This window comes from Colobus angolensis, unplaced genomic scaffold, assembly GCF_000951035.1.
Source record: "Colobus angolensis palliatus isolate OR3802 unplaced genomic scaffold, Cang.pa_1.0 Scaffold6, whole genome shotgun sequence".
In the NCBI taxonomy this organism is placed as follows: domain Eukaryota; kingdom Metazoa; phylum Chordata; class Mammalia; order Primates; family Cercopithecidae; genus Colobus; species Colobus angolensis.
The window spans coordinates 11,572,789-11,589,278 of NW_012119598.1; the positions used below are offsets into that span (position 1 = coordinate 11,572,789).

The 16,490-nt window shown below is 41.9% G+C and overlaps 1 protein-coding gene across 1 annotated transcript in view; it reads right to left on the reverse strand.

Annotated features, from left to right (window-relative positions):
• The window catches only part of MAK (male germ cell-associated kinase), a 93,797-nt gene extending 85,706 nt beyond the window's left edge, over window positions 1–8,091 (reverse strand). Inside the window, exons 1-2 of the mRNA XM_011962912.1 lie at window positions 7,950–8,091; window positions 138–467 (exon numbers count right to left, since the gene is read on the reverse strand). Coding sequence (XP_011818302.1) covers window positions 138–238 — 101 coding nt within the window. The 5' untranslated portion in view covers window positions 239–467; window positions 7,950–8,091. The remainder of the gene's footprint in view (window positions 1–137; window positions 468–7,949) is intronic.
• Between the last annotated feature and the right edge of the window lie 8,399 nt (window positions 8,092–16,490).

Sequence of the window (16,490 nt, forward strand, 5' to 3'; positions counted from 1 at the left end):
CCTCGGCCTCCCAAAGTGCTGGCATTACAGGCGTGAGCCACCGCGCCTGGCCTGTGCTGGTATATATTCTTAAGTGAGGACAGGAAAACAAAGAGCAGAGTTTTCAAAGGTGAAGTTGGCAGTGTCACACACGGTACCTTTTGATGGCCACCAGCTCCCCGGATTCATTACTCTTGCCCATAAGCACACTCCCATACGTGCCGTCCCCCAGCTGTCTCATGGTTGTGTATCGGTTCATCTTGGAAAAATAATGCAGCAGAAGTTGTTGATTGAAATGACTTCCTTGTTGAATGTAAATTTGAACGCTTCTTAATTTTTATTTGTTTTTGCTCTCACACTGTTGTTGCTACACTGGTGACAGGTTTGTCATCATTCAATACAGGCTCCTCCCCAAGATTACAAAGGTTCAGGAGATACAGCATGAAGAAATCTGGCAAGGAAACAGCGCTTCCATTCTTATAGACACCCTAAAGAAAGAAAACAAGGATATCATGAATTTTCATTAACAAGTCTCTTCAAAAATTGTACTGGCAACTTAGAGCAAAGGGAAAAATTATAAATAATATAAATACTATTGTGTTAACTATTTGTCAGTAACTCATTTGTCTATCTAAAATGAAGTTCACATATAACTCACTGGTAATACTCACTTGGTAAATGCCTCATTTACATGATACTGTGCTATTTATGTTCGATAATGGCATAATGGCTTGTATGATTCCTTTGTTACTAAATATAATCTATATTATTCCAAATCAGACCTTGGAAAATTGATGTCTATATTATATCCATTCTTTGAATCAACTTTTGTATCATATTTAATTTGGCATATTATTTAAAACTGTATTATTTGCAAATTTTCTGTGGAATATAAGTACCCCAATTAGGTAAGGTAAGTATAAAGCAAACTTTTGTTTCATATGAAGGGAATAGCATTATTTTAAAATTTTGTATTCTATTTAAATAACATGCTACTTTATTTTACATCAAACTAAGAAAAATTTAAATACTAATTAGAATTCAGTGTCACACTAGAGTCACACAAAGGAATAAGAAACAGCCAGGCGTGGTGGCTGATGCCTGTAATCCCACTGATCTGGGAGGCCAAGGCAGGAGGATTGTTGAGGCCAGGAGTTTGAGACTAGCCTGGGCATCATATCATACCCTTCTTTACAAAAACTAAAAAATTAGCTGGGCTTGGTGGCACGCTTGTAGTCCCAGCTACTTGGGAGGCTGAGGCACGAGGATTGCTTGAACCCAGGAGTTAAAGGTTATAGTGAGCTATGACCACACCACTAAACTCCATCCTGGGTGACAGAGTAAGACTCTGTCTCTAAAAATAATTTTTTTTAATAAATAAAAAAGGGAAGTAGAGCCTGAAGATGTGACTGAAATGTTGTAATGTCATAATCAAACTTGAATGAGTGAGGAATTGTTTCTTATGAATGAACAAAGAAAATGTTTTATTGAGATGGAATCTACTTCTGGTAGAGATGCTATTAACACTGCTGAAAAGACAAAAAAGAATGTTTTTTGTTTTGTTTTGTTTTTGAGACAGACTGAGACTCTGGTTGGAGTGTAGTGGCACAATCTTGGCTCACTGCAACCTCTGCCTCCCAGGATCAAGTGATTTTTGTCCCTCAATCCTCACCCATCACCACCACTCCCCCAGTAGCTGGGATTACAGGTGCGCACCACCACACCTGGCTAATTTTTATACTTTTAGTAGAGATGGGGTTTTGCCATGTTGGCCGAGCTGGTCTCAAACTCCTGGCCTCAGCGATCCACCCGCCTTGGCCTCCTAAAGTACTGGGATTACAGGCATGAACCAGTGCCCAGTCAAGAACAAAGATTTAGAATATTACATAAACTGAGTTGACAAAGCAGTGGCAGGATTTGAGAAGACTGACTTCAATTTTGAAAGAAGTTCTACTGTAGGTAAAATGCTATCAAACAGTCTCACATATTACAGATAAACCTTTTATGAAAGGAAAAGTCTGTCAATGTAGCAAATATCATTGTTGTCTTATTTTGAGAAATGGTCACAGCCATCCCAACCTTCAGCAGCCACCACCCGGATCGTTCAGCAGCCATCAACACAGAGGCAAAAAACCTCCACTAGCAAAATGATTATGACTCACTGAAGGCTCAGATAATGAGCATTTTTTAGCAATAAGTTTTTTTTTTTTTTTATGATAGCCTCTCGAGTAGCTGGGACTATAGGCACAAGCTACCACGCCCAGTTATTTTTTGTATTTTTAGTGGAAACAGGGTTTCACCATGTTGGCCAGGCTGGTCTCAAACTCCTGACCTCAAGTAATCCACCTGCCTCCACCTCCCAATGTGTTGGGATGACAGGTGTGAGCCACCGCACCCGGCTGCAATAAGATATTTTTAAATTAAGGTATGTATATTATTTTTCTAGACAAAATGCTATTGCATACTAAATAGAGTATAATGTAAACATACAGTATAATGTAAACATAATTTGTATATGTACTTTGAAACCCAAAAACATGTGTGACTTGCTTTATTGCAATATTCACTTCATTGATGTGGTCTGGAGCTAACTCCACAGTATCTCTGAGGTGTGTCTGTAGTTTGTTTTAAAGTGCCTTTCATCACTTAGTTCTTCATTCAAAGAATATTTTTCTCTCACTGTAGCACTTTCATTTACATCACAGAAACTGCTTCTCTATTATATGCAGGAATCTAAGACCAACAAGGACATGTTATATTTGTCAAAATACTTAAGATTTCCCAACACAGCCTTTCCCGGAAAAGAAACATAAACATGAGCTGACAGAAGCGTGCAGAGCAGCACAGTAAAGCTATGTTGTTTCCTGTTTACAGGAATGTATCTGTTCACAGAAAACTTGAGAAGAATCCTGTGGGGCTTTTAATAACAGGGAGTGTGGGCCGGGCACCGTGGCTCATGCCTGTAATCCCAACACTTTGGGAGGCCAAGGCAGGTGGATCTCCTGAGGTCAGGTGTTTGAGACCAGCCTGGCCAACATGGTGAAACTTCGTCTCTACTAAAAATACAAAAATTAGCTGGGTGTGGTGGTGCAGGCCTGTAGCCCCAGTTACTAAGGAGGCTGAGGCAGGAGAATCACTCAAACCCGGGAGGAAGAGGTTACAGTGAGCCGAGATTGCACCACTGCACTCTGGCCTGGGCAACAGAGCGAGACTGTCTCAAAATAATAATATGATAATAGGGAGTATGTATTTAACATTTCTCTTACTTCATGTAGGTAACAATCCCTTCAAAGGCACATATAAAATAATTTAGGCTATGCTAACTCCATGGCCAGGATCTTGAAAAAGAGACCATGACAGCAGATTCCATTTCTATTTAGGGTTTTCTTCATTTTTGTCAGATTAAGCCCGAGCTAATAATCATAAATACCAGCAAATGGTTCCCCATTTGCCTGAGAAAGAATAGTTTTTGTAAGTCATTGTCACCTTATGCATAGACACTGATTCCAAATATTAAGGTGTTAATGTAGAGAAAGGCAATACCTATCTCTACATGGTTTCTGATCAAAACAGGAATTTACTTTTCTTCATTTTGCCTTTATCTCTACAAGCAAATATAATTTGGAAAAATCTTTTGGGTTGTTTTGTTTTGTACTACGTTAAACAAAACATGGACTAAAGTATATTTCTTCTCATTTAGGATTTTATTAAATCAGTATTTTGCAATTTCTCACCAGCATATTAAATTGCTGTACACTCTTCCCTAGCTACCCTATTTAAGGTGGCATATAACTATCTCTTTCAGGAAATATGTTCACTCTAGGTTTACTGATTCTTTCTGATTAAGTAAGCATATAGAGAATATATTTGCACAAAACGCCATCATGTTCCTCATGACAGTAAGATCGTAAAATAAAAACATGGAAGGATTAAATGACCTGTCTAGGATCAACTAGAGAATCAACGATGGAGTCAATCCAATAGGCGCATTTGGCTTGAAGCTGCTGGTTTTTCAGGGCCGTCTCCAACTTTTAAACAAGCCATTCTTAGGAACTGGTGCCAGCTCTTACTATCCCTAATGAGGCTAAAGAAAACGTCCTCTTTGCTCCACAGCCATGCAGACTAAGCTCCACAACTCAAGCCACCTACCCCAGCCTCCACCTTACGATTCCTAATGCAGCTCCTCACTCAAACACTAAGATATTGCTGATTAACTGGAAAGTGAAGTGGGACTACTCCATAACCTGACTAAACCCTAGGGCTACCTCTGGGTCATTCAGACTAGTGAAAAATAATAAAAACAGTAAAGGGAAAGAGTGAGACCTTAGAACTTGAATGGTTAACGGAGAAAGAATCTAGGTGGAGCTCCTCTCATGAAAATTATTATTATAATTATTACTATTTGAGACAGAGTCTCGCTCTGTGCTGGGTCCGACCCGCAGACCCTGGCTGAATGACAGATCAAAGAATGCACTCAGGTACAGGTATCCAGTGAAAGAGCAGGCTAGGGGACCGGGCAGCACACAGACCACAGCAGGGTGCTGTAAACCATGGCCCTGACCAGCTGGCGCTGCGGGCATTTATTCAGCACAGATTTAATGACAAAGGCTTTGAGTTAACACACTTGTGGGTAATCAATATGGTCGCCCCCCCACCCCCAAGAGAGCAGTCCTGCCCACAGATGATGAAATGCCAGGTTCTGAGGCCTAAGTAAACTAACTTATCTAGATCAGTTTCTTTACCTTCCCTTGTTATCTAACCTAAGCTCTTAAGAGAATTCAGCTGCCTTTGACCAAATTTTCTTTCGAAGCTTTGCAAACCCCTGGCCTTCCAAGAAGGTTTGCATCTTTCTAAGATTTTGCCTACCACCCTGACCGATCTCCTACAGCTCTGTTGCCTAGGCTACAGCGCAGTGGTACCATCTCTGCTCACTGCAACCTCCACCCCCTGGGTTCAAGCGGCTCTCCTGCCTCAGCCTCCCGAGTAGTTGGGATTACAGGCACCTGCCACCATGCCCAGCTAATTTCTGTATTTTTAATGGAGACAGGGTTTCACCATGTTGGCCAGGCTGGTCTTGAACTCCTGACCTCATGTGATCCACCTGCCTTGGCCTCCCAAAGTGCTAGGATTTACAGGCATGAACCACTGCGCCCGGACATGAAAATTATTTAATTCAGAAACATAATGGTATGATAGCATCATCTTTTTTTTAAACCAAATTATTTTCATGTTAACACTTAACCAAGGACAAGCATTTGAGGGTATGAAGGGTAGAAAAATAATGTAGACAATTCTGAAAAAGGACATATTACTTGGGAAGGGAATGGAAGAGGGAGCTGCCTCTAGTAGCATGGTAATGATGGTAGCGAGTGTTACTCAGGGAAGTGGAAACAGAGTGACAAAAAAATTTACCTTCATCGGCCCAACAATCTAAAAAATAAGAATTAATTACACCTCTCTCTTCCACTGTTAAGGCCATCAGCCACCCCATCGCCACTGCCCTGGGGTGGGAGGGTGACCTGAAGCTGTACCAGCACTATCAACACAATAGAGCATTCAGTCACCCATGACTTTTAGCCCAGACGGGGGCACGCACGGCGTCTTTGCGAGTAGCTACTGTGGCAGCTTCATTCCAAGCCTAACCAATCAACTTCTGAATAAACACCGGCAACACCCAATTGTCTGTCCACTGATGATGGCTATAGAATAGGGTGTACTTATATTGAGGGAAGAATAAGCAAGGAACAAGACCATTTCCCAGCTCCTTTCTGTTTGAGGGGTGGAGTGGTGAGGATTATGGACACGACATAGATTTTTAAAAGGTCAGATTAGTGGTTCTGTGAGGATCTGTCCCATTTAAGCCCTAGCTAACCTTTAAGTAAAACAAGTTTACATACTGTGCTCCCTAAGAAAAAACTTTGGAAAGGCTCCTTTTGAACTGTATTAATTACAAAATCAACAGCTGCCCAGGATAAGAAGCTGATCATTGCAACTGTTTCTTCTATCCCCTGAACATACAAGGACAATGGTCTAATGTAGAGACATAGATATAAAGGTACAGCTTTTTAAAAAATCACGATTTCCATGTCCATGTTCCCTGATAGCACATAAACAACTACTTTTATCAATGTAGCATAGTAACTACTGATTACTAATGAAAAAGCAGTCTATGTTCCTTAAACACAGGCTTCCCATGATTCTACAGTTCACGCACAATATTTCTCTACAAGTTACATATATTCTTCTCTGTTGATCCATGGAAAACTAATTCTACAAAATAGGGATATATTAACACAGTTTCTTATGTACATGATATATATAGATATGATACATATGCAACAACACAAAACCCAAGTAAATTTAACTATCATCCTCAATTTAACAGAATTGTTAAAAACTTGGAATTTTCCACAATCAAGCTATAATAGTTATTGACTTTCCTATGGGTTAAAGAAAAAGATGCTTATTTAGAGGTTTAATTATAGACCTACACAAAAATAAATACCCTTATAATTTATCTCTCATTCCAGTTTTCAACTTTTTCATCTAAGTTCATAATTACCGTTTATTTAAGTGCACAGTTGTTGTAAATCTGGCCTTTATTCTCAACAGCTTTTGCCAGCTAATAAGAGATTTAGACAGGATTAAAGAAGATTAACATAGAGGGCAAATTAAGGGTAAAACTAGTGTCTGCCAATCACCGAACAGATAAGACTTGGATGTCTTCAACTTGGCTTTCTAGCACATACTATAATTATGCCACTCCGAGGCTGGCATTAACGCTTCTAATACATAACAAAAGAGTAATTAACGTTTTAAAAGTAACCAAATTCTTTAAAAAGCAACACAGGAAAAAAGACCCCAAACTAACCAAGTCGAAGGTTTACAGAAATTAAATAAAGCTATTACGATAGAAAAACAAAGACTATATCTTAAAATACAAAAGCACAGTTCTCTGTGCTGATATTCACAAATTATTTCAAAGCTTACACACAAATAAACAAACTCCACCCCGACGAAAAGATTAAACGTCCTGCCTGGCGCCTGCAGTGGAAGCAGGCGGTGACGCGGTCGGGGGAACTCTCTCCCTGCCGGTCAAGCCTCGGGAATCGAAGGGCCGGGGAGGCGGGGCCCCGCCGAAAAGCTGGAAAGTCACTTTTGTCTTCACCATTATTTCACTCAGTGGGTTGTCTTTCTGAATAAGTCCGATAACTTTGGCTTCCCTCTTTGAGAATTCCGTTACCATTAGAACAAATGTCTGTTTCTTTTAAACGATTATCTAAACACAATTGCATACAGCTCTTTCCTTGTAGGATTGAGATTACTAACCACTAAAAACCAGTTTTATTGCTCTCGACACCGCACTCTTGACCTGTCCCTAAATTAAAACGTATTATTTGCAGAAAAGGGACAGGTTTCGTCACACGCTTTCTGAACCCACTCTGCAAACCAGGGTCCTTAAAAGGCTCCGGGGACCGCGTGGTGGAAGAAGGGGGCGTCCCCCGGCGCCTGCAGTCCGGCGCCGTCGGGGGGACGCGGGTGTACGGGATACTACTTTCATCTGAGCGTCCTTTGGGATGCACCAGCGAGAGCTGAAGTCGGACCTAGTTCCCGTTTTTCTCCCTTCTTTTAGATTTTGCAACAGTTCTGAACTCAATTCTGCGGCCTCCCTGAGACCCAATCCTGCCTCTCTGTCCTAAAAGCAGTTTCCACCGCCAGCCCAAGCAGCAGGGGAGAGGAGGAGGGCGCAGAGGTGGGAGGCCCCGGAGGAGAGGTTCGGCTAGGGGGTCTCTCAGGCTAAGGGACGCCCCGCCGTCATCCTCCCACGCCAGGCCGGCCCCAGCGGTCCAGGAGGCGAGAAAGCGGTCCGGAGGTCTGGGAGACACCCACTGCCTTCCCTCGGGCGGACCACTCCCGCCCGCTCCGCTCCGCCCCTCTGGGGACCCTCCTCCCTCCAGTACTTCTCCTACCGGCGTCAGGGACCCGTCTCCCGGCGGAGATTGGCCCTGGTAGCACAGGGCGCCGAGGGGACATGCCTGGCCAGCCTCGCAAGTCGGGCTCGGGCTGGGTCGGACAGAGGGTGGTGGCCCCGCAGCCCGCTCGGGATTACCTACTCGCGCCGGCCACTTACCTAATTCGCTCACTTGTGAAGCTCCGGCGTCTTGTGTGTTTCATCTCCTAGGAAACGGCGGGGGCAGCTGGCGGTCCTACGGCCCGCCCAGAGAGGGCTTGGCCTCGCGGGAAGTCCCCGCCAATCCCACAGGCCCCGCCTTCTCCGGGGCGGGGCTTCAGGGAGCAGGGGAACCGAGACTTGGGGTTTAGAGGAGTTGATTACCTTTTCAGTCAGTTCTTTCTCAGAAGTTGGTTTGTTTACCCTTTATTTTGTTTTGGTTTTGTTCCGATTCATTCTACAAAGTCCTGATTAATTAAAATGTTTCCCAGACCGGGCAGAGCAAGAGAAGGACGTCTGTTTGCCTCTTACTTGCACTTGTTTATGCCTGGGGAAAAACTGTTCTCGTATGCAGTTCCTTATATTGGTCAATTCCTCGGGTATGTATTATCGCTTGGGCTGCACTTCTAAGTTTGTTTCCATTCATTCATTCAGAGAACCTGCCTAGTATCAGCCACAGGGTTAGATAGTGGTAATTCGAAGAAAAATGAATAAATGTGCGAATAAATGGATAAATTGTAACTAGTCTAGAACTTAGAGAGGAGGAGACACTTGTGTTACTGCAAATAGTTCAGACTGGCTGGCAAAAAGGGTCTATGAAACAGAAACATGAGCGATGAAGCAATGGTGCGGCCAGTTAGTAATCATTAGGTGTCAGGCTGTGGGCTTGGGACCAAGAATAGTGCCAAGGCAGACACGACAGACATGCTTGTGGCCCTCACGGCTTTAAGTGAAGTAGGCTTTCTCGAGTATGTTTATGGCAGCACAATTCACAATTGCAATGATGTGGAACCAACCTAAGTGCCCACTGACTAATGAGTGGGTAAAGAAAATGTGGTGTATATACACCATGGGATGCTACTCAGCCACAAAAAAAGAATGAAATAATGTCTTCTACAACAACTTGGAAGAGTAGGAGGTCATTATTCTATGCGAAGTTTTACAGGAGTGGAAAACCGAAAACTATATGTTCTCACTTGTAAGCAAAAGCTAAGCTATGAGTATGCAAAGACATACAGAGTGAAATAACAGACTTTGGAGACTCAGAAAGGGGAGGATGGGAGAGGGGCTAGGGATAAAAAAATCTATGCACTAGGTACAATACACACTACTCGGATAATGGGTGCATGAAAATCTCAGAATTCACCACTATATAATTCATCTGTGTAACAAAAAACTACTTTTACCCCAAGAGCTACTGAAGTAAAAATTTAAAAACAGGCTGGGCTTAGTGGCTCATGTCTGTAATCCCAGCACTTTGGGAGGCCGAAGTGGGTGGATTACCTGAGGTCAGGAGTTCAAGAACAGCCTGGCCAACATGGTGAAACTCCTAAAAGTACAAAAAACATCTCGGTGTGGTGGCACGTGCCTGTAATCCCAGCTACTTGGGAAGCTGAGGCAGGAGAATCACTTGAACCCAGGAGGCAGAGGTTGCAGTGAGCTGAGATCATGCCACTGCACTCCAGCCTGGGTGACTGAGCAAGACTGTATCTCAAAATAATAATGATAATAATAAATGGCTGGCGCGGTGGCTCATGCCAGCTCTTTGGGAGACTGAGGTGGGCGGATCACCTGAGGTCGGGAGTTTGAGACCAGTCTGACCAAGCTGGAGAAACCCCATCTTTACTGAAAATACAAACAATTAGCCAGGTGTGGTGGCGCATGCCTGTAATCCCAGCTACTCAGGAGGTTGAGGTAGGAGAATAACTTGAACCCAGGAGGCAGAGGTTGCAGTGAGCTGAGATCACACCATTGCACTCCAGCCTGGGCAGCAAGAGTGAAACTCCATCTCAAAAATAATAATAATAAATAAAAGATTCATTGCTCTCCAATAAATAAGTGAAGTAGGCAGGCGAAGTATAAAGCATAAGTTTGATAGGTCCTAGCGGCTTTATACACCCAGTAATGAAGCCTAAGCTTTAACATGTGTCAATGAGGAAAACCGGTGAAGAATCTCTCACAGAAGAGTGACATGCGCACATTTGCATTTTAGGAAGATCCCAAGAGCAGCAGTGGGTAGGGTGGATTTGAGCTGCGAGTCTGGAGGCAAGAGAAAGATTGGGAGTCTACTGCAACTGATTGGGAAGAAATGATGAGGATCCAACTCTAGTAGTGATGATGGAAATAGGACAGAGAAAGAATTCAAGGGATGTTTAGGAGTTTAAATTGGCAGGACCATCAGCCTTGGATGAATGGTGGATAGTGGCATCCGTGACCAAGGTGGAGAATAATGGAGGAGGAGCTGATTTAGGGATGAAGGATGTGAAAGATAACAAGCCTGGTTTTGAAATTTTCAGACTGAGGAAAATCCTAATGCAGATTACAAGAAGGGAGTTTGAAATATAGATTTGTAACTTAGGGTTCTTTTAGAGCTAGAAATGCAGATATGTTGGGATACTGTGGATGAAATCACGGATATAGATGAAATAAACTGTAAGAAGAGAAAAGGGATGGAATTCTGGAAAACTCCATCCTCTAAAGAGTGGAGAAAGAAAGAGTAGAGGTGAGGAAGAGACAGACTGAAAAAAGAAAAGTCAGGGAAGTAGTAGGAGATCGCTCAGAAAAATGGTATTTCAGAATGAGGAAAGGTAGGTTTCCCAAAAGAAAGATAAAGAGAAAGGAAAGAGGGGGAAAAACAAGAACAGAACAAATGGCATTTATTCCGTCTGAAGAGCTCTTCTGTTTCAAAACAAGTAGAGCATGCACAAAACATATTTTTTCATCACGTTTCACAATAGGAAGAATGGAAATTCTCTAAGCACTCCTAACCCCTTCTAAAAGGTACCTAATATCTGAGCAGAGCAGTGAACATATCTGAAAGGCAAAGGTGGCCCAAAGGCAAATCCCATTTCAGCATTTCAAGCAGCTGATGAAGCCTTGGACCCGTGGCAATAGGGCTGAGCTGGACCAGGCACTAGAAAATCAACCAGGGGAGCTTAGAAGAGGTCAAAGTGGTCCCAGATCAGGAGCATCATCTGGATCCCAAAGGAAACAAACACAGTCATCTCTGAAGAAGGCATCCTCAACTTAGGCCTCTAGGTTTTTCAAAAAATATGAGCTCATGATCACAGAGGAATGAACACCGTCAAATGAGAATCTAGAAAAAGCAACAATTATTCAGACTTTCCAGGATTTCTGAAATTGGAAAAATCAGCTTGAATGCAAAATAGCTATATATGAAATATATAGAGAAATGGAAGAAGGAATAGCAAAAATGAACAGAAATCAATCAGGAATATTAGAAAAGGAATTAAATAAACTGTTAGAAAGAAACATAACTATTGAAACTTTAAAAATGAGTTACATGTTGTATTAGAAGAAAAGAAAGAATTAGGGGATTGGCATAAAATCTGCAGAAAGTACCTAGAATATCGCATATAAAAGATAAGAAGATGAGAAATACTAATGAGAAATTAAGAGATATGATGGATAAAATAAGAAAGTCTAACATGACATGGGTCTAAATAAATTCTAAGAAGTAGATTTGTTGTTGATAATGCATTGCTACAGCAGTTGTTGTTGTTGTTTTGTTTGTTTGCTTGTTTGTTTTTGAAACGGAGCATTGCTCTGTCGCCCAGGCTGGAGTGCAGTGGAGCGATTTCGGCTCACTGCAACCTCCACCTTCTGGGTTCAACTGATTATCCTGCCTCAACCTTCCAAGTAGCTGGGACTGCAGGCGCACGCCATCATGCCCGGCTAATTTTGTATTTTTAGTAGAGATGGGGTTTCACCATATTAGTCAGGTTGGTCTTGAATTCCTGACCTCAGGTGATCCACCCGCCTCAGCCTCCCAAAGTGCTGGCATTAGAGGGGTGAGCCACTGTGCCAGAGCAGCTGCAGTAGTTCTAATAAAATTTATCTATATGGTAGAATCAAGCAAATATTGATACTGTTGAAAATCAGAGTTGTTATTTGGGAAAAGAGAGATAAAGATATACAATGGAGAAAGAAGAGGAAGAATCTGTGGTGTCAGTTTTGACTTGGAGGTAGCAGGATGAACACATGACTTACTAAAAAATACTTCCTAGCTCTGTTCACTGAAAGGATCTAGAAACAATGACAGTACAGTAACATGAACAGATTAACACCCAAGTCCTGGTTTTATAATACTATTATTTACTTAAAGGAAACAGGACTCCTTGGAGAAGCGGCTGATTCCATGCCTGGGCAAGGAAAGTCCAAGGTAGTCTTAAAATGTATCATGCCCACCTAACAAAGGTTAAAGATTCTATTTTACCAAGCCGCCAAACACTACAAGGACTTTACAGTTCTTTAATTCAGATTACCCATTCAATGTATGTGTTAAGTCATCTAATATTTTAGTTTATATTTATAACCCTATGGATTGGTCTGTTATTTTACATTCAGATTATTTTTACATTGATACATATGATGATTTCTTTGCTCATCTTATCTTTTTGTTCCTCAGATCTTCCTTCTGGGATTACCTTCCTTCATCCTAAAGTATAGCTTTTAGAAGTTCCTTTACATTAGGTCTGTTGGTAAAATGCTGCAGTTGCTTTTTGTTTTTATTTTTTATTTTTTTGATGGAGTCTCAGACTGTCGTCCAACCTGGAGTGCAGTGGCGTGATCTCGGCTCACTGCAAGCTCTGCCTCCCGGGTTCACGCCGTTCTCCTGCCTCAGGCTGCTGAGTAGCTGGGACTACAGGCACCTGTCACCACGCCCGGCTAATTTTTTGTATTTTTAGTAAAGACGAGGTTTCACCATGTTGGCCAGGATGGTCTCAATCTCCTGACCTCATGATCCGCCCACCTCGGCCTCCCAAAGTGCTGGGATTACAGGCATGAGCCACCGCGCCCGGCTTTGTTTTTATTTTTTAAAAATCTCTCTTTGTCCTTGCTCTTGCAACATGGTTTTCTTAGGTGCAATTCTAGTAGCTTGAGAGTTGTTACTTCTCAGTACCATGAGGGGAAATTTTCGTTTGAACAGAAATGTTCATTTCATCTTCCAGTATCCATTTTTACTGTTAAGAAGTCTGCTGTCAGTTTAATTGCCACTCCTTTGTATGTCATCTCTCTTTTCTCTCTGGTACTTTTAAGTTTGCTTTGTTCCGGCACTCTACAGTTTTACTACTTTGTGTCTAGATGTGAATATCTCTTTACTTGCCCTGCTTGGTATTATCTGTGCTTCTTATATCTGTGGATTTATGTCTTTAACCTGTTGTAGAAAATAGCCATGATTTTGCAAAAATTGTCTCCCCTTTATTCTTTCTACTGCTTAGAATTTCTTTAGACCTATGTTAGGCTTTCTCATTTTATCCTAAATTCAAGATTTCTTTCCAGTTTAATTTGTCCTTAGATTATATGCCACTGAGGGTGTACTGTCAGAATATTGTTTTCAGGCTGGGTGTGGTGGCTCACGCCTGTAATCCCAGCACTTTGGGAGGCCAAGATGGGTGGATCACCTGAAGTCAGGAGTTCGACACCAGCCTGGCCAACGTGGTGAAACCCTGTCTCTACTAAAAATCCAAAAATTAGCCAGGTGCAGTGGCAGGTGCCTGTGATCCCAGCTACTTGGGAGGCTGAGGCAGGAGAATCTCTTGAACCTGGGAGGTAGAGATTGCAGTGAGCCAAGAACATGCCATTGTACTCCAGCTTAGAGGACAAGAGCAAAACTCCATCTCCAAGAAGAAAAAAAAAAAGAAAAATATTTGTTTTCTAACACTACTTCAAATTTTGCAGTGAGCCAAGAACATGCCATTGTACTCCAGCTTAGAGGACAAGAGCAAAACTCCATCTCCAAGAAGAAAAAAAAAAAGAAAAATATTGTTTTCTAACACTACTTCAAATTTTGCACTGGGAAAAATACTGACTATTTGACAAATGACATAATGAGTAACCATATGAAAAAATTAAAATTCGACCTTTTTTCCTTCTAAGTTTAAAGATGTATCTACTAGCTCAATTTGGAATAAATCGAACATCAAAAAGAATAATGATGGTAATAAATTATACTACATTTAGATTTCTAAAAATTTTTTTCAAAAAAGTAAAAAACAAATAGAAAAAATATAAAAAAGAAGTAAAAAACAAAGAAAATAATTTTTAAAATTGATAAGTCAAAATTGTATATATTTGTGTTATACCATATATTTTGATACATGTATACATTGTATAATGGTTAAATCAAGTTACTTAACATAAGCATTACTTCACATACTTACCATTTTTGTGTGTGTGCTGAGAACAAAAAAATCTACTGTTTCAGTACTTTTCAGGTATATAGTATATATAGTCACCATGACGAACAATAAATCTCAATTTATTCTCCTATCTAACTGAAATTTTGTGTCCTTTGACCAACATTTCCCCAGTCTTCCATTGCATCCCCCAGCCTCTGGTAACCACTATTTTACTATCTATTTCTATGAGTTGAACTTTTTCACACTCCACATATAAATGAGATAATGTGGTGATTGTTTTTTTTTTTTTTTTGAGATGGAGCCTCGTTTTGTTGCTCAGGCTGGAGTGCAGTGGCACGATCTTGGTTCACTGCAAGCTCCACCTCCCAGGTTCAAGTGATTCTCAAACCTCAGCCTCCTGAGTAGCTGGGATTACAGACTCTTATCACCACGCCCTGATGATTTTTGTATTTTTAGTAGAGATGGGGTTTCACCATGTTGGCCAAGTTGGTCTCGAACTCCTGACCTCAAGTGATCTGCCCCCCCCCGGGCCTCGCAAAGTGCTGGGATTACAGGTCTGAGCCACTGCGCCTGGCCTGATATTTGTCTTTCTATATCTGGTTTATTATCGCTTAACATAATGCCCTCCAGGTTCATCCATGTTGCAAATGACAAGATATACATAATACATAATGGAACACAATTCAGCCTTAAATGATACCACATTGAACAAAAAATTGTCGCACTCCACATGTAGCTCAATTCTTCACTTCCTTTTGGTCTTTATTCAAAACATCACTTTCTCAGTAAAGCCTTCTCTAACCACCTTCTACCACTCCACTGTTGACACTTCATGCATACCCCTTGGCTTAATTTTCTTCTTAATATATACTATATTTTACCAATTTCTGTTTATTTTCTGCTTCCCCCACTGGAATGTAAGCTCCCTGAAGGCAGAGATTTATGTCTGTCTTGGTCGCTGATATATCTATCCCTGAAACAGTGCCCAGCATATACCAGGTGCTCAATAAATATTTATTGAATGAATAAATGTCTGTTTCCTCCATCTGCTCTCTGGAGAATGAATTGTAGAGAGGCAAGTGGGAGGCAGGCAGTGAGACAAGTTAGGGGGCATGTTCAGTTGCACAGTTAAGCTGTGATGGTGAATTGGAGAAGTGGACAGCAGTGGAGACAGAGAGAAGCATTGTGGTGTCCAATCACAAACCAATCCTTAGACTCCATCAGCAGTTTCCATTCTTAGAAACTTTAGAAGTGCAAGTGTTTGCCTGGAACCTCCTATGACAGAACTTACTACCTCCTCCAATCCCAGCTTGAGATGGGTCTGATTGTTTAAATTGCCCTCCTTCTATTGAATGGTAATATGTCACTTTGCAGTTCCTGAATTTTACCCACTGTGATCTGTAGTGGACCTCTTATTTTTGCCTGACCAGCATCTACCTGCCCTATCAGGTATTTCCCCAGTTTTTCGTTTGTTTGTTTGTTTGTTTGTTTTTGAGAGGGAGTCTCATTCTGTCACTCAGGCTGGAGTGCAGTGGCACGATATTGGCCCACTGCAGCCACCATCTCCCTGGTTCAAATGATTCTTCTGCCTCAGCCTCCCAAGCAGCTGGGATCACAGGTGCGCACCACTATGCCCGGCAAATTTTGTGTTTTTAGTAGAGATGAGGTCTCACTATATTGGCCAGACTGGTTTCAAACTCCTGATCTCAAATGATCTGCCTGCTTCTTGGCCGCCCACAGTGCTGGGATTACAACGTGAGCTACCATGCCTGGCCCTTCCCCCAGTTTTCTTTGGGCAGACACCCCTGACCCACTTGGCCATGTGGTTCAGTTTCAGAGATGGGCATGTGAGCCACTCAGAGTCTCAGTGTGGCTTACACAGATGGCAGCATGATTCCAAGCTACTGGGAAAGACAAACTACCCTTCTGCTGGGGACACTTAGCAGTACCATGAAGGCCCAGAGTGGCTGGGGGCCAGCTTTGCTGCACAAGGACAGCCTTCCTGAGAAGGAACAAGGAAGAACGCAGAGCTGGGAGGGACTGACATTGTTTCCGGATGTCAGCATCGGAACATCTGGACAGAGCCACACAGATATCTATTCCCAGTCTCTTCAATGACAAGGATCAGAAAATTCCTCTTTTTTCTTAGTCCTTTGATTTTTTTTTTTTTTTTTTTT